Source organism: Bipolaris victoriae (genome assembly GCF_000527765.1).
Source record: "Bipolaris victoriae FI3 unplaced genomic scaffold scaffold_52, whole genome shotgun sequence".
Taxonomy (NCBI): domain Eukaryota; kingdom Fungi; phylum Ascomycota; class Dothideomycetes; order Pleosporales; family Pleosporaceae; genus Bipolaris; species Bipolaris victoriae.
In genome coordinates this window covers 144,331-162,654 of record NW_014575340.1, presented here as the reverse complement: position 1 = coordinate 162,654, position 18,324 = coordinate 144,331, and the positions used below count along the sequence as shown (strand labels likewise).

Below are 18,324 nucleotides of genomic sequence, written 5' to 3'. Positions count from 1 at the left end.
CTGGTTGAGAACGACTTTGGCACATTGACACCATGCTTCGGTGATTCCGTACACGCTAACAGCTACTGCGGTCCTTAGTGATTGACATGCAAGGCTGTAGCAAGACCGAGACATGTCATGCAGGCAGGAGGCTCAAGAACCGAACGCTCGGATTTGACAGCTACAAAAGCGGGGGTGCCCATGCATTTTCTATGCATAACGTTTGATGGAATCACCCAAGGGCTTTTGGCAGTCGCAAAGCTTAGTAGCTTTGTGGTACAAGAACGTTGGTGATAACGGACAGATCCGAGCCTTGGAGCGTTTACGGCAGGTCTGAAGTGAGTAGGCGGGGGTGTACTGTAAGCCGCATTCATCTCTCCAATCACACCCTTGTCAATGAATGTACCGTATACATGACAAACGTCATCGTTTTGCAATCACCATCTCTTGACCGGTTGGCAGCCCTCTACGGTGTACCAGTTTCCAATATCAAGGACTGGGCACTTCACTAACGGGCGGCTATCTGAACTGAAGAGTCTGACCGGTTCAGCCATGTAAGCACTCTGCGCTAGAGAAAAAGAGGGGTCACAATCGCGAGTTGGATCTAGTTTTGCGGCTTATGCGCATGAAAGAAGTATGTGAAAAGGCCTTGGTATTTATCGCCCAGCTCATTCGTCTTCAATCTACCAAGACTTTCTGCGCCCCCGCTCGAACCAAAATTCCAGTTAGCTAGATTCCCAAGGCCGATTGGTGAGATGGAAAATGGCCGTTTGTGGGAATCGACAGAGACGGAGACACCGGGCGGCATGCAGGGTTCGGCGGATGACACACTCCGCGTACCTATCATAGAAATTGCGGACTTGTTATCTAGAAAACTGATTGCATTGTCTTTATGACAAATGCGATTGCGATTGTGCGAACCCAAATTACCAGCTTGGTGTCTGTGCATGGCGGAAAGCGCGGCTGAGTCCAGCTCTGTCTCCTAATTGGTCTTTGGTCATTGCAGCCTCAAAGGCTGGTAGCGAACACTTTTTAGTATCTGACCGATCGAAAAATAGAGCGTAGTATTACGTGTCGAGGCCACGAGATCCTGTTCAAAGGAATGTCATCATGTGGTCCCGCCATTGTAACAGCCTTGTTGACAGTGCTGAATAAAGGTGCTAGAGGATATTATTGTTCTTAACCAGCCTCTGCCAGATTACTCCATTTATGGATCATGTAACTTTAACTTAAATTTACTAGATTGTTTGTAGTCCTTAGAGAACTACGCAGAGCATATGATAGAACAGAACTCGAGTTGGGGAATTTTTACAGCAAGCGTCAACCGCATGATATAGCTGGAAGTTTATGCCCGAGATTACCAATGGGAATTAGGTATACCGGAGGAGGCATTATGGTACTGCATCGTTCTGTCTGGCGATTTCTTCCACGTATTGATATAGTACTGAATTCGTAAAGCATCCATGTCAATGAGTTTGATGCATCTAATCTCTATCAATACTTATGCGTTTTGAGATATATTTCTAACAGATATCGGCGCAGAAAAATACCTCCCAACAAAAGTTCTTCCGGCAATCTTTCTACTGGATCTTTGCCCCTTGTATGAGGAGCAGCTTGATAGACAGACTGTGTGTCCACAGGCTAGGCTCACTACAGTAAGGCTTACTACAATACCAAACGTCATTCAACATCCAAGATATCACTAGCCACGGAGTATTCATATACATTGAGAAATACTAGATAGTATAACTATTTACACCCCAGATTATACACCCAATCGCTCATATCCGGTCGTTTCTCTTAGCAAATCTTGTAGTAGCTGGGGCCACCTGCGCCCTGGCAGAGCGAGACAGACCTGCAAACACCCTTGCTCCACTCAGAACCCTACTGCTGCGCGCACTTCTCGTTGTTGAAGATCGTGTTCATGGCGGGGGTGCTTGAGGTACCTGTGAAGCACTAAACAGACTCTTGATTAGAACAGGTACTATGATCATATGGGTCCATGTAGAAAATAGAGAGAGGAAAAAGGTATGATGATGATAGACAAGCAGAAAACTTAGACTTACCCACTCGCCTGGGCCACGGAGTGAGCCTCTCATAAGCTGGCAGAGTCCAGAAGCCCTGGTTGCCCCAGCGGCATTCTGACAGGTACACTCTTGGCTCTGGATAGGGAACTCTCTGTTTTAGCTTTGTTAGCTAGTTTTTGAAAGAAAAGTGATAGAGTTTAAGGGATATTTCGTACGATGCCTGGGAGGAGGGCAGAGTGGCAGCCAGAACGGCAGGTAGAGCAACAAGAGTAACGAAGAAGGCCTTCATGACGATTGGTAATGTCGTTTGAAAGTAAGTGAGGCTACTTATTGGCTTGGATGATTAGCACAGACGAGTGGTGAGTAAAAAGAAACTTGTTTTCAGCTTGCTATCTACGTGTATATATACATTTTCCCCGTACGTCTCCGTTACCGATCCTTTGAATTGATGTCGAGTCATATTCATCATCCGAGGCATGATCATCTGCAGTTTCTTGAGTGCCCTCCACTTATGCTTGCATGTATTATTAAGATTCCATGTTTTAATATCGGAGAGCAACCATAGATGCACGTTTACCCGTAGCATTTGGCCAAGATTATCCATTGTTAGCCTTTGTCTTCTTCTCAAGGCTTGGATGTTAGGTTAAGCGACTGTTTAAAGCGGCTTGAACACCGACCATGGTCCCATTGTGATAAGAAAGCCCCCAGTTAACCCCAGATTCTAAGCCCCGTTGGCCCACAGGAACAGGCCGGGATGCGCATGATGCCGAGAAAAATCTGGATGATGAGATACTGGCTCGCTGCAAGGGCGAAGCGAAACACCACCTTTTCCGTAATATTTGCTCCATTGCAAAGTCTAGTCCCATGCTATGAATTTTATGTTCCTCCAGAACACCAACCCCACAACTAATCAAGGTTGAGAAGTGCGCACTGAGTTCTTTCATGAAATCTCCAGGTCAAGAGTTCACTGCTGCACTCGTCGCCCTGAATCCAGACCACAGACTTATTATGCAACGCATATCAATACCACATAGTGGGTGTAACATGACTGGAAAGTACCTCGCATAAAACCACTTTTCGGGTTGCAAACAATTGAGCAAAGATCGGCACTTGCTCCTATGAAAACATGCCTTTCAATCAATACTGTCTTCGATAGGCGGGCCTAGAACGCTCTGTGGATCTGACATCAAGAGATTATGCCTGCGTATCGCAATCTGTCGTCACACAGGTTAGTCTCAATCGCATTTGAGAAGGTAACGACTTCCCCCTTTCTGTATCCTCCGCATTTTTGCATCCTCCGCATGTTTGCATCGTCAGACCACGTTATTGTATGCGCCCAGCGCAGTCCTTACTTGAATCGGCTCCAAATGTGCCCAAAAGTACTAGCTTTACTACCCTGTGATTGGCTCGAACCTCAGTACTCCGCGCATTGACAGCCTGCCAAAGGATCTTCCGCTTGAGTATGCCCTGCATGACCGGTATTGGATAGCTCTAAGCGACCGTTGGACGATCTTGAGTATAGGTCGGGTCTAGCCGCACTTTGCGCGTGTGCCGTGCGGCATGTTCATATCGCCAAGGTACCTGAGTCAGAGAACGCTTCCAGGGTATTCAGTCCTGTGATCGTTTCTAGGATACATTCTTGCTTCCACAGTCTCCAGATAGATTCGTCTTCTATGTTTCCAGCATCGCCTGTCTCGAAATAAACTGCATCAATCGCGGTAAGTCCCAGCTGCTAGCTGTTGCCAAAGCATTGGGGAGATCTATACTTCATACCTTCTTAGTATTAAGACAGCAACTGGCTAAATGAGTGCACTGTAACCCTCTTTCGGATGCAATCATGATCCAGGAGTGGATGATGGTGTACACCGAAGTTTTACCTGCCCTTTCTCGTGTAATAAAGGTACTCAATACACTACCACTGTTGTTTTACAATTTTGATAATCGGCATGAAAGCAGAAATATTTCACAAGCATGCTATGTGCTACCATTTGAGATATGTCTCTTAATGTGTAACTCAAGCCATACTTCCGCGCTGACTACTAATACCAGGGTATACCCAGCTCAACTAGGAGGGGGGCGCGATTAGCTTCAAATGTGCTTCTTGATATTTCACTACCTATGTTCTTGTCTCTCAATTTTCATATGTTTTGACCATCATTTTCAATACGTAATAGGAAAAAAACGAGATTTCGCTATTCTAACACAACCTTTGTTTAGTAACTATTGCTTTTGATCGAGCTTTTACGCGAAATGAATCGAGGCATTGCCAAGTGAAACAGACCGTATCAGTATCTCCCGCATCTCTTGATCAAGTGTATGACACGTGTCTTCTGAGTGCTTCGTGGCTCAGAAGTATGTGGTAATATAGATACGCAAGAGATCAAGGGGCAAACGAATGTTTGCGCCGCCACTGCAACTTACTTACTACCATTAAGCTACAATATCGTGCTATCAGTATAAACTGTGGCCGTCTTTGTGCTATTGGCCTGAATTTTCTACGCTCAATAATACTCTAGCAGACGGATCAATGTGTTCCCAAATATTCTGTGGTATCTGGACAGATCTGGTAGTAATTGCAGCTCATTTCTGACATGGTCCCGTGGCATGGCGTAAGGTCTAAGTTAGATACATTGGATTTACCTTGATTGAATTTGTCTATAGCGAGCACTTGGAGTAGAATGATAGTCGAGTAGCGTAGTAGCCTAATGAGTGCAGGCCTAGCGTGTAGTACGTGATAGCTCCAAATCGGAACTGATTGTGTTCTGAGAACGCCTGCGAACTGGCGGAGCGGATGACGTGCACGGAGCTATGAAGCGCTACTAACATGTGTACTGTTGACCTAGTATTCGGAATCGTTAATCGATGATGTGATTCACGCTGATTAGGAGTTCTCACGACTAAATTGTATAGTAGTTCACTACTTGCGCACTAATCCACAGTGAAAGATGGGTATTATTAGCAATTAGAGCCGGTGTAGTATAGAAGGCACAGAGAGTTGCTTCGTTATACGGGTTGCTAGTATGGTCACGTCAAGCTCATTCATATCCCTTGGTTTTCTACCCTTCCATACGGATTAGTACCAGCACTGGCAGCAACAATGATGAAAAAGAAAAAGAGTGCTGACATATATAATAGCTGTGTAGTAATGACAAGGCTTGAGTACGAAATCGATCTAATCCCCGCATCCGGAAGACGCTCGTGTGCCTGAATGAGCCCGGCATCGATATACAGGGATTGCCCTTGTAGGTCTTGCGGATGCGCGGGTGTATGATTACTGATAGTATGCTATGACAAGGTCATATTTCTGATATTGCACTCGCGACCGTGCTACGCCATCCTGATTTACGTAGTTGTCCGATAAAGTACGTACACGGCTGAGCCATTGCGCGTATACATTAGAGAGGGTTGGCAATAAGTCATTGCCTGAATCCCGCTTCAGTACCCGCCTCAACTGGTCGCCAACCTGCCGTTTGATTGATGTTCTCGGTTGATGTTCTTGGTAGTAAGAATTTAGCTTAATACGTATACATGTAAACATACGCTAAGCATACCTAGACAGAGGGTACGTCAGCGCAGTGGCTGTGCAGTACTTGATTCTCTGCTCAATAAAGAGGATTTTGGCTTGGCACAGAAGTTTTACAATAAGCCGAGCCTACAGATAGAGATGTCATGTATGCGATCATTTCCGACACAATATGTGAGGGTAGATGAGAAACTTACAGCACAAAGATTGATTACACGAAAAACAAACCACATTTCATCATCGTCTGCCTACTACTTTGTACATAGTAAAGTGGATAGCACTCGTGATGTTTTGTAAGGTTGATTTAGGATTATCATTTACTAAATTATGTATTGTAACGGCGAGATCATTATTCTTCTCCCTTCTTCTTGACTTTAGATATCATCAGAGATGGGGCTCAAGCCCTGGGCAGTGCCGAGTTGATCCTCAAACCACAACCTCAATCGCTCAACCCTGTAGCGATCGGCCATCCACTCGCGGAAATAGGTGATATTTGTTCCTGGCATCTCAAAGATAGGAGGATATCCCTGAGGAGGATCAACGTCGCTCCTCACAGGCCACGAGCCTCGGGTTGATTGCCATTCCTTAGTGAGCATGTAGTTGTGAAGCAGTTTTGCTCCCTCTGGGTGCGGTGCGTCTTTCGGGATGGCAGCAAGCTGGAACCAGGTCACGAAAGAGCCCTTGACGGGGTGGCTGATCTTGATGTTTGATGTTGGGAAGAGACCATCCGATGTGAATGAGGCGGCACGCGTCGAGTTCTTGGCTAACATGATGGTGTCGGGGGAGCGAGTGCCACGGACCCAGCGGGGGTTTTGCTTGAGGAGTTTTTGGAACCAAGATTTTCCGTACTGTTGCATGCTGTTCTCTCGTTAATTGTCTTTTCTTCCAGAGCGCTTGTGGGAGTGAAAACTTACATCAGATCAAAAGCGTACAACACCGCATCGTCATCGTTGGGGTAAGTCAAGACAAGCTTGTCCTTGAACTCCGGCCTCAACCAATCCTCCCACTCAACCGGTGCCTGGATCCCAGGCAACTTGTCAGTGTTCCACTTGCCCGCCCATCCTACTGTCAGAATGCCGTAAAATGCGGCACGTATATCCTTCATCGGAACATACACCTTGTCAAGTCCCACAGGCGCATAGTGTAGTAGTGCGCCCTCATTATCCCACCGCGGGTAATCATGCACGGTCTGGAACGCAATGCTGTCAACGTACACCTTACCCGCGGCGAGCTGCTCGTCGAAGCGTGGGCTGTGGTACTTTGACAGGTCGGTGGTGAGGTTGAGTTTCATGCCAGGGAATCGTTTCTCGAATTCGTTCTTCAGCGCATCCTCGTCGGTGCGCTCGTCGCCGCCCAGCCACATTGTGACGACACCACCTTCAGCGAGAGCAGCCTTGTAGATTTCGTCAATTGAGCGTGTCTCGACAATGGCGGCGCCATTGAACCCTAGAGTTTGGTCGTACGCTAGTGTACGGCTCGCCAGTAGGGCGGCCGCTGCGAGAAAAGAATGGAGCATTCTTGGTGGGGGAAGCAAAAGGTTGAGAGAATGAAGGAACTGCGTCGATGAGGAGGACTTAGCCTCTACAACTGAGGCTTTATAAATACTCAAGAATACTTGCTTGGTATTTCTTCTAGCGGAGTCGAGTTGCGCCGAGTTACAAATCAAAATAAAGAAAATCCCTCCCCGTGGGGTTTGTGGATATTCTACATACGAACTCGTTTAGTCTGTTGTTTAGTGTACAATAAAATGCCTCCTATTCATTTTAAACTACGCCAGAATCTCAGACCTGGTAAAGTATCCATACAATTTTGAGAGACGGACCGGTATGCATGCAGTTATTCAAGCCACTATTCGGGCCGTACCTACGGACGAGCCTCTTCAAAGTCTGTTACCCATCCCCCTATTAGGAGGCGTATTAGTTACCATGCCTGACTCGGTAGTATGCTGCGGCTGTACGCTCAGCGGAACGCGGTTGGTTCCGCTCGGTTCTGTTCGGAACCGTCATGATCTCAATACGTGTGTCGCAACATATGTAATCTGGTTTAGCACTCTGTTATAAAGGGAGCTTATGGTAAGCAACGCACCAAAGTCTATACTATATAAGAACACCAGATTGCTCAATATTCCATCGCTGGATAAAGTTCGTGTAGACGTGTACCAGTATGTATCGAAGCTTCTCAAGCATAGTACCAACCCGACAAGCAGGTCAAATTCCGCCATTTAGATTGCGCCCCTACCAGGATCGTTGTTTCCAAACATCCAGACCTAAGAGCGAGAATCCTGTTTCTATCAATTTACCCTTACTCGAATCCCAGACAGTCTAATGCATTGAATGGAAGGCCTCAGTATTGGCCCAATCACAGCGACCACACTAAGTATAAATCTTAATATGAGCCTGCCGTGCCAAGGGCACCCGCTGTCATATATTCGGACTTTTAAGTTTCTAACTAACCAGAGAGGTCGGAGTTTCTAGTAGTGATGTAGAACACGGAAATGCAGGTAATACGTGCAATACTGATGTGATTACACCCACAAGAGACGCCGTCCTGGTTACTCTTAACTGACGCAGGGTGGAATGGTACGATCGAAGAGAAATGCCTTCTTTTCCATCATCGGCATTCTACACCGACATTCCTACGACTAAGTGCTTGTATATGATGAAGCGCAAGGTCTATGGACTAAGTCGCCCCACCAGCTTCATAGGGCAGCTCAAGCGGTCCAAGTTCCCAGAAAGGTTAGTGTGGCTATGCTGCATAGGGGTAAGTGCCAGTCGATCCAACGGAAGCGGAAACATTCCGAATGCTCATTCGGCGAGGCCCAGCTTCCAAGGATCATGCCGGAGATATTAAAGAGTACCAAGAAACTAAACAGACATTACAAAGCAGGAGCGGAGCTCCGGAAATCTGTCCATCCGTTTAGAACAGTAGTAGTAAAGAAAACAATGCGAATGTGCTCACATGGGAGAAGAAACTGCCCGTCCTAATCTAGTAAGGTTGCGAGTCATGACCGAGAGCCACACTCAGCAATCACTGCCCAGTCTCTAATACAGACCTGATGAAGGGTAACCGCCCTCTCGTGGCATTACGATCGCTTCCTGAAAGGCCGTTTATTGGTAGATGTAGTATGAATTGAATCAACACATAGTGGCCGGGTCGTTGTAGGCAGGGTTTTGAAGAATAGAAGTAGGGTATTCTATATATCATAGAAAAAATAATTGAATGAATGTAAACTCTGACCTGTGGCTACTATCTAAAAAGATTTTACAAGTAGTAATGTCGCTACGCTTGTTTTCTTGTGTACAGAAGATGAGAACATCTAAAGACACTACTCTTATCCAGAGCGGTAGCAAGACTACTTGAACTATGGAGCGAGTGAGTGGCCGGAATCCCTAGCTTAGCTAATTTGCTCCAGAGTATATCCAGTATGTATGTTTCGGAATCATTGTGTATTTCTGTTCAAAGTCCCTTGAAATTGGAGTAAAATAGGATTTCGAGGGACCAGAATCAACGACGATGTCCACAAGAACCACACTTAAAGACATGAGCGCAGTGATAACGTTCAAACAAGCTTTACATCCTAGAATAGCCGCTAGCAAAGCTGCGTAGGATGTGCGGGGGCTGTCTAGCGCTATCTGCAGCAGAGCAGACTGAGGAACTTCCCTACTTGTTCCAGAAGGAAGTGGGCTCTGGGTTCTGACACTCGTCACATGCTTCCGAGTTTTAGGGCGGAAACGATTTAGTCTCTGCATGTGTCTAACGTAAGCAGACTGTGGACTTTCCTCCCTTTCTATAAGCCAATGCTCCGCCGGTAGTAAAGATGACAATATCGAAGTAGAAATTTCCTATGAGGGAAAAAATGGGTTCAAGACATATATAGGATTGCCCATCTAGCGATCTCAGTTGTTCACTACAGAACAATCCAGCGCTTGACCTCTATACATAGAGGGCTCCCAGTGGGTGTCCGTACAGGAAGAAACGCGATCTGACTGGCTCTCAGAACCACTGCTCTCATTGGCCACACCTATGCTACCTTAGTATTACCTGGCGTCTATCCAATTTGAGTGTTACATAATATGGGCAAGGTGACTACCGTAGGTGCTGCATGCGCTGACATCGATAAACAGAGTCTGATTGGAATATGTAGTATTCATGAGTCATTGCAGCTTTTCCAACCCAAACGCATCTATACACCTGCCCGTCCTGGACAATTATCCTATTTCAGAACCCACTGCATTCCCCAGACCCCCATTTTACCACCCAATCACCACTCCACCTCATCATGACTAACCCCCCCAAAAGGAAATTCCATGACTCCACGCCATCCCATCCCATCCCATCCCATCCCCATTGTGGGGTAGAAGAAAAGGGCGCCAGCTAACCCGCCTCTAGAAAGCGTTCGGATCGCGCCCCGCCCCACCACCCCACCTGATTGGTTCCCAGCCCATCTGGCGGTGACGGGCGCTAAGGAAAAAAAGGGCATCACCACATTACATACTGTAAGCATCACACAGTCATCCGTAGTCCTCTCATCTTTGTTTGTTCAAAACCCCCAACTGCATGGTTTACATGTAGATATATGATTGAGCCTTTCCCCCGCCTAACAAGAGTGCTTGGTGCGGCATAACACAAATTTCCAATTGACATTTTCTTATCTCCTTGGGATTGACAACAACAAAAGAGAGAGAGATGGAGCAACAAGAGCTACAAATCTTACCAGCCACGACACCCGGGAAAGACGGGATTCCGCACGCAGCGCAAAGAGAAGGAGTAGACCAAGATGTTGCGATCGCAGAGGAGAGGAGAAAGAGGAGTAAAGTGCGCTTAGTCGCTATTATCACCGCGTTGTTTGTACGTTTGGACCTTTTCCCTTGCTCATCCATCGTCTCTTATCAAACTACGTCAAACTTTTCCATCAAGAAGCCTAAAAAAAAAAACAAAAAAGAACAACGAAAGACGAAAAAAGGAAGAAAGAACGAACCTTGATTGATTATGTCTATATACTAACCACCCACTTAAAAAAAAAGCTCTCTCTCTTCGTCTCTGCCCTCGACGCAACAATCGTCGCCACAGCCGCCCCAACCATATCCCGCGACCTCTCCTCAGCCGCAGGCTACACCTGGATCGGCGGCGCCTACCTGCTCGCCAACGCCGCCTCTGGCCCCATCTGGGCGTCGCTCTCCGACATCTGGGGCCGCAAGCTCATCATGCTCGTAGCGCTCGCCCTCTTCTTCGTCAGCTCCGCCGTGTGTGCCTCCGCAAAGACGATGCAGGAACTTATTATCGGACGGGCATTCCAGGGCGCTGCGGGCGGCGGGCTGATATTGCTTGTGCACGTGTGTATTAGTGATTTGTTTAGTCTGCGGGAGAGGAGCTTGCTGATGGGGTTTGCAGAGGGGATTTGGGCGTTGGCTGGAGGAGTAGGACCGGTGCTGGGCGGCCTTTTCGCGAGCTTGGTGAGTTGGAGGTGGTGTTTTTATATTAACCTGCCCATTAGTGGTGTAGCCTCGATTCTCGTCCTGCTCTTTCTCGATATTCGGCATCAACATACGTCGTTTCTGCGTGGCATTCGCGCGATAGATTGGCTGGGCATCGTCACTTTTCTGGCTTGTACGCTGCTCTTGCTCCTCGGTCTCGACTTTGGCGGCGTCTTGTTTCCCTGGTCTTCGCCCAAGATTATCGTTCTCCTTACTATCGGCACGGCTATGCTCTTCGTCTTCATCTACAGCGAGGCCAAAGTCGCAAAGTACCCGCTGATACCCATGTCCTTGTTCAAGCGGGCTACCAATGTCGCCGTGCTATCCGTCGTCTTCCTGCACGGCTTCGTCTTCATAGCAGGAGAATACTACATGCCGCTCTTCTTCCAGTCCGTCCTCGAAGCCTCGCCCTTACGCTCCGGTCTGCTGCTCCTCCCCTTCATCGTTACAGGCGCCCTTGCTGGCGTAGGATGCGGTGTCATAATGCACAAGACGGGACGCTTCCGACCCATCATCTGGATCGGCACACTGCTCCTTACCATTGGCTTCGGCCTCTTCATCGCCTTCAGCGCAACAACTTCGACGGCAATGTCCGTTGGTTTCGTAGCCATCGGCGGCCTGGGCTCAGGAGTCTTATTCGAGGCGCCCCTGATTGCGATTCAAAGCCAGGTCCAGCAGTCCGATGTCGCCAGTGCAACTGCTACGTTGACGTTTATCCGCAACATTGCCGTCGCTGTATCCACCATTGTCGGCGGCACAATTATCCAGAATTCCATGGATGCCCAGGCCTCCTTGCTGCGCGACGCCGGCGTCCCACAGCATATACGGGAACTGCTGGATGGCGAGAATGCGCTTGCAAACGTCATGGTGCCGAGCACATTGGGCGATAACCCCAAATGGGAATATGCTGCCAAGCAAGCGTTTGCGTACGCCATGCGCAACATGTGGATCACATACACAGTACTTGCATTCCTGGGCTTTGTAGCAAGTTTGTTCATAAAATCGGCGGTGCTGAGTACAGACCATGTGGAGACTGTGACGGGGTTGAAGAAGGAAAAGAAGCCGACCGAGATCACGACATGAGTTTATCACCTTTTGCAAAAGTATCATTGAACCCAAAAGTTTTTTCTTAGACCCCATAAGTACTCTGAGATCCAGAGATATCCCTAGATCCGAAATCACTCTTGGATTCAAAAGTCTCTTTACGTCTATAGCGTCTATATACAGAATTATTACCTCTACCTACAACAACAACAACAATCCTAATAAGGAATGCCATTCGTGATAAGCTGGAACCGATCATATGTTCCTGTCGAGTAACTCGACCTACTCTTCTCAATCAATCCTCGCATATACTCGGCCGCCTCGCGTTCACTCTTGTCCAGCACAAAGCGATCCCTAAAGTTACGCATGGATTCTGGCTTAAAGCACGGCAATCCACTATCCAGCATGACCTGAACCACGTGGCAGAGATGGTCGCAGTGCTGTCTGCTGGCCAAGAAGGCCTTGACGGTGAGTTCTTCGAACCAGCGGTACGCCTGCGAGGTGTATGGATTCGCCGCATTCTTTCCAGACATGACAGCAATCATTTCAGCCGTGAGCTTGAACGGCGCGCGCTCGAATTTGATGCCACCGGGAGCAATATCGAAACAGAAGCCAAAATCAATGTGGATAATGTGGCCTGCGTCGTCAATCATGATATTTCCATTGTGTCGGTCCTTGAACTGTAGCAGGAAGCTGATGACGGAGTACGCAGCCATGGACTTTACAAAGTTGGAACGCGCTTCCTGGTACCGGATGGAGTCTTCATTACCATATCGAGAGACAAAGTAGTCATCGAGACGATTGACGGCCTCACGACCCAGCATGTCACGCGAAATGGAGTTGGGCAACACGTCAATGACACCGCAGCCGGGCGCGGTTGCTGTCACGCGGTAAGGGAACACCCAAACGTCAAGACCGACTGTGTTGAAGATACCCCGGAAAGCCGCAATCATCTGTAGAGCAAGCACGTCCTGGCGACAGTCATCTCCGACTTTGAAAATGGCAGAAAGCCATGTTTCGTAGCTGTTGTCTTTCTTTGGTGCCACGTCCCGGTCATCATCTTCAGTCTCCTCCAAACCTTGGTCTTCCGGCCTGGTCTTTCTGATGCGGAAGGTGGCCATAAACGGTGTCTTAGCGTGACTCTGCAGTGGCTTTCCAGACTTGCGGTCAATGCCAATAACCTGACCATCGGGATTAGAAGGAAGGTAGACGCCAACCTCCACCTTGATCTTGCGCAGCTCTTCTTCAATCTTCTGCTTCTTGACCTCTTTAGGCTCATGCAAAACTGAGCGTAAAGTACCCGAGATACCGGTAACCTCGTTGAAGAATGCAAACTCGCGCTCGTAAAAGGCATGGTCTTCCGGTGAGAAACTCGACTCCAAACTAGCCATTACCTTGTCCAGCGTCGGCTTCACAGGATCCGGAATCTCGGCGGCCTCATCCTTGTACGCATTCGCCTTCATGTTCCAGATGATTTGATGGGCAAACAGTTGTGAGAATTTGGCTGTCTCGATAATGTACCGCTCAACGTAGCCTAGTACATCGTATCGAAGGGTCTGCACGATCTGATAGACGTAGAAGAACATGACATCCACCGAGTGGCTCTCCAGAGCCCTCATCGCATACTGGATGATGAAGGGATGGTTCCCATATGCTGGCATGAAGTATGTGACGGCTGTGATAGGGTTGACAGGTGCCCAGTAGAGCATGTACTAGAAAAGGTCAGCAAAAGAAATAGTTAATGATTTCGCACATACCTTGAGCTGGAAGGAGACATCATTAGGTAGGGAGTTACCCAACAGTATCTCCAGCGCATCCGGCTCATCCAGGGCTTTTTGTGGAAAATTGAGAACCTGCCATCTGACTTCGTTATTAAGACGCTGGGACTGGAAGCGTTTGACAAGATGCACCGCAATTCCAGGATGCTCGGCCCACGCCGTCTTCAGATGCGCAGTCACAGCAGCCTAGAGAGATTAGCTTACACTGCGTTCTGGAACAAGAGACTTACATCAGGGAGCGTGTTGCCTTGACGGCCAGAGATCAGATGGTTCTTCTTGCCGTCAAGAGGGAAAAGCCACACCGTAAGACGGGACAACTCGTTTGAGACAAGCAGGGATAGCAAGTCTTGCTTCGCCTTCAGCTTCGTACCAATGTCGATAGCGGTAGTAACCTTCCCAATGGTATCAATCTGCGCTTGTACATCAGCCAAAACATGTGTCTCAGCTTTGATCTGTAGTCTGTTGCCTCCAAAAGACCATTGTGGAGCCTTGGCAAACCATGCCAAAGCAGCAGTCAATACTCGATCCGTCAATCGCCATCTAGTCTTGGACGAAATCGTGGTGCAATGGTGTGCGATGCGCAACCCGAGCAAGATGATATGGAAGTAAGATTCGCGAGCCAGAGGCTGCTCGCAACCCATACTCATCGCATCCAGTGTGATGTGCATGAGCCGAACATAGACACGTTCGACATCCGCCTTGCTCAACCGCGATGCATTGAAGTGGCTGGACAGGAATTGCAACAGGCGGAAGTGGGGAGCAATGAGATTGTAGACATGCTGCTGGCGTTTCGAAAGCGATTCTTTGTCCGTGGCAGCAAATTCTTGCTTTCCGTAGAACGGGTCGGCATGCTTCAACGCAGGGCTGAAGATGCCCCGACGCTTGCGCACCGTGTTCTCCCAGTTTTCAGCAATAGCAACAAGAATCCGAGACTCCATGCGAGGGTTCTCCTTGGCAACGCTTGTCCATAATGAGATACCGAGCTTGATGGATTGCTTCGAGAACACTGCAAATGGTATACCCACCAGATGCTGAACAATGGGTGACTGGTCTGTCTTGACCCGGCAAAGTAAGGCGGCAGCTCGTCGAAGTATGTCGCGAAGCTCTGCAATGGCGACGTGTTTATGTCCCAGGGTACGGGTTTCTAGATCTACCAAAAGGCTAGTCGCCTCATGCAGGCTACGGGATAGATACGTTGACCTGGACTCCGAAGCGGGTGCGCCTTTGAGCCATTCTTCCTCTTGATCAGCGACACCGTCGAGGAACTTGTACTCTTGTCTGGTGGTGTATTGGGTAATGAAGTCTGACGCAGTATTGATGTTGATGCCCTGGCGTTCCACAGCACCAAGACGCTGGTCCGTAGACGGAATAACAGAGCCCATATCGAGGGCAAAAGATCGGCCCAACGAGATATGTCCAAAAGTCAACTCATCGTCGTACTCTGAGAGATACGACTGAAGAAGTCCTTTGACGTCGAGAGGGGCAATGTCCAGCGCTCCCTTGACCCAGATGGTTGCGCGCTTGTGCAATGCATCTAGCGTCGCCCGTCGAAACGCATAGTCGTCTGAGAGCTCGACGGCGATGTTGGATCGTTTGGAGGTAAAAGTCGACTTCCAAGTGTATTCGTCCGTCTCTCCTTCGAGGCAGCTATACCACATGATTGAAAGAAGCTCCAAAAGAGCGAACAACGCACTCTTCTGGCACAAGGTTGATGGGACTTCACGAATGACAACATCGGCACAAGTGGCTGCCGCTTGCTGAACGCGAGCGATGCGATGGCAGCAGGCAGCAAACATGGTGGCTAGCTGCTTCGCCAAATAAGGCGTTGAGAAGGTGTGAGATTGACCTGACAGTGTCTTTGTCAAATAAGTTCGAACGGCCGTTGTGCTGATAGCAGACATGCAGTTGCCGACTGCGCCTGTTCGCAACTTGGGGTCGAGGAAGTACACAAGCGCTTTGGTACAATCTCCCGTACTTGCCCGCAAATCTTCCACGAGGTAAGCTGTGCTCAAGAAAACAGCTTCCTGGTAGTTGAGTGATTTGGTGTCAGCTTCGCATGATGGAAGTAATTTGCCAAGGCGTTTCTTCTGCTCGACCGTGTGCTCGGGCGATTTACCGCGACGCAACACCGTGTTCAACTCGATATCACTCTCAGAGAGGAAAGGGCGCTCTTCGGTGATCAGAGGCTTGCTAAACCGCGCAAGCGTGCGCAACTCTTCACGATACTGCTTGCCCAAGTCGGAGAGCAAATCGAATCCATGAACGACAATGTTGAACCAGGCATCACGCTGGAGACCGATGATGGAGTCGTCAAGCTCGGCATACTCGGGTCGTTCAGCGTTTCGTTCAAGAAGGACTGCAAGTGGTTTGAGAAGTTGTGCGATTTCCTGTGCCGCAAGCTCCGTATCTCGAAGATGACGGTGAGACGTTTCTTGGGCATCTCCCTTGCTGACAATGGTATCTAACAGGTGCATAAGGTAAATTTCGAAAGCGTCTTCGCCGGCGGTGATCTCCTTTGAGAGATTGAGGCGCGCAGCCATGACCTGGAAAGGATATTAGTTACCATGAAGTAGCTGTGGTAAGGGAGAACACTCACAGCTTCGAGCTTTGCAACATCGTCGGATACCAGAGCATCGTGAGAAAGCTTAGTGTAAAGCTTGAGCAGCGACTTGAATTCTCCAGGCGGACTGTGGATGCCCAGAAAGGCTGTATCAGTGATGATTTTTGCATCTACTACCTTGCCAGAACGTCCAATCTTTTGCACGAGCATTGATAGTGCAAGTGCGGTAATCTTTGAGTCCTTGCAATTCCTAGCAACTGATACAATAGTCTCAACAACTGTCGTGTGCACATGGTGCGGCTCATCAACGTCGCTTGGGGCCAGAGAGATTGCACTGCCGTGTTGATGGTTGTAGACGGTCCCTGCACGCGCAGTCTTTGTACCGTTCAACGTTGGAGACGCAGACGGGTTTCGCTCAGAGGCAGGAGCGACACTAATAACGTTGCCAAGACTATAGAGTGTCGTGATAATGGCATCTTGGGGGAGAAGACTGAGGACTGCAGCGAGTGATTCTGCAGCCACCGAAGTCGTTCGGTGGTCAAAGTTGGCTTGAACAATGACTCGAGGCAGCGATTGCCCCAAGGTCGATGCAAGTTGCGGTGAGACCTTGGCCAGAATAGCCATGATCCTCAAGACTGTAGACGCAAGCTCATGGTCCGAACTCTGCGCAGGGTCATTGAGCACGTTGTCCAGCCAAGAGGTCAGTATTTCGGCATCAGTAATGTCCGTGTCGTTATCATACACGGTACAACAGAGGTATGCGACAAGCACTTTTGCCTTGACCGATGATGCCTGCTGCTGCTGCCAAGCAGATCCGACCCGCTGAAGGTATTCGAGATCATTTTCCAGGCGTTCCATCTCCTCCGCTGCAATCTTAGCCAGACCCTCGGCAAGAGAATTCTCGGCCGTGGCCTTGAGGTGCAGGCGGTCTTTGTTGTCTAGCCAAGTCTGCAGGTGGTTGAGAACAGAATCCTGCGAAACCAGACGGTGGCCGGTGCCAACGAGCTGCGAAGCTGAAGCAAGCACAAGCTTCAAGAATGAGTCGTGGAGAACCATGGCTCCGAGTGGTCGTCCAGTGGCGGCATAACGCTTGGTGTAGCGCTTCCATTCTCGCAGTTCGTGTTGGTGTGAGTGCGCGTTACGCACAATAGATAGTACAGTCTCAAAGGCAATTAGAAACTTCTCCGTCAAGTTTGTGCGTACATTCTGGACAAGCTGCAGACTATCGTAGGCATTCCAGAAATGAACATGCTCTGCCGAAGCGTTCAAGAAGCCCAAGAGCGAGAGGCTGTGTGTCATGACCCGCGCCAGCTCGCCATCTGCCCCAAAGTCGTCCTTTCCATCGTCGACAAATTGCTGTTCCGACATATGGACAGCTGCTGTGGCCCAGCCCGTGAGATAACCTTGAAGCGCGACAGCGGCCTGTGTTTGTAGCTGTTCATGTCGGAGGCCAAGAGAGAGGACGGCAGACGTAAGATTGTAGGTGAGGGCTTCGTAGGGAGCGGGCTCGATGATGCGGAGGCTAGGCGACGGCGCGAAAGTCTGAGTATAGGACGTGGTGAGATAGGGTGAGAGGCGGGAAAGCAGCTTCTCGGCAACGTCAAATGACTCAATGTATGGCGCAGACTTGCAAAGGGCCAGGATTGCCTCCAGTTCCTGCAGCTTCATGGAGTTGGATGCGTTGGAGAATCGCTTAAACATCCTGCCATAGTCGGAGTTGGTCGTCTCTGGCGAGGTTGACTGCGCCGACAGGCGGGCAAGCTTCTCGAGCGCATGGCTGCGAATTGTACGCCTGGTGATTTCAAATTAGCTGCTGGTATTCCCCGAAAGATTGCTTAATGCTCACGCCATGGTAGCAAAGCCTTGCTCGGTGCTGAGCGGAAAGTGTAGAGATGGTAATGAGATGTCCCTGGACAAGTGACGAAACAAATGTCAGGGT

At 48.9% G+C, this 18,324-nt stretch overlaps 5 protein-coding genes across 5 annotated transcripts; 2 read left to right on the top strand and 3 right to left on the bottom strand.

The window, feature by feature from the left end:
• Positions 1–1,473: 1,473 nt before the first annotated feature.
• Positions 1,474–2,295, bottom strand: COCVIDRAFT_16811 (hypothetical protein; the record flags this gene model as incomplete). The annotated part of the gene is made up of 3 exons (XM_014700178.1): positions 1,474–1,620; positions 2,046–2,157; positions 2,222–2,295. The coding sequence occupies 3 exons, from the start codon at positions 2,293–2,295 to the stop codon at positions 1,474–1,476; spliced, it is 333 nt and encodes a 110-aa protein (XP_014555664.1).
• A 3,608-nt stretch (positions 2,296–5,903) lies between these two features.
• COCVIDRAFT_101730 (hypothetical protein) lies at positions 5,904–6,892 on the bottom strand (the record flags this gene model as incomplete). The annotated part of the gene is made up of 2 exons (XM_014700243.1): positions 5,904–6,387; positions 6,444–6,892. The coding sequence occupies 2 exons, from the start codon at positions 6,890–6,892 to the stop codon at positions 5,904–5,906; spliced, it is 933 nt and encodes a 310-aa protein (XP_014555729.1).
• A 1,208-nt stretch (positions 6,893–8,100) lies between these two features.
• Positions 8,101–8,379, top strand: COCVIDRAFT_101706 (hypothetical protein; the record flags this gene model as incomplete). The annotated part of the gene is made up of 1 exon (XM_014700242.1): positions 8,101–8,379. A coding segment is annotated over one exon (279 nt), but the record flags the coding sequence as incomplete, so codon positions are not given.
• A 1,836-nt stretch (positions 8,380–10,215) lies between these two features.
• Positions 10,216–12,086, top strand: COCVIDRAFT_27462 (hypothetical protein; the record flags this gene model as incomplete). The annotated part of the gene is made up of 2 exons (XM_014700241.1): positions 10,216–10,377; positions 10,554–12,086. The coding sequence occupies 2 exons, from the start codon at positions 10,216–10,218 to the stop codon at positions 12,084–12,086; spliced, it is 1,695 nt and encodes a 564-aa protein (XP_014555727.1).
• Positions 12,087–12,265: 179 nt separating this feature from the next.
• On the bottom strand, positions 12,266–18,236 carry COCVIDRAFT_27461 (hypothetical protein; the record flags this gene model as incomplete). The annotated part of the gene is made up of 5 exons (XM_014700240.1): positions 12,266–13,759; positions 13,805–14,011; positions 14,056–16,368; positions 16,422–18,177; positions 18,232–18,236. The coding sequence occupies 5 exons, from the start codon at positions 18,234–18,236 to the stop codon at positions 12,266–12,268; spliced, it is 5,775 nt and encodes a 1,924-aa protein (XP_014555726.1).
• Positions 18,237–18,324: the final 88 nt, after the last annotated feature.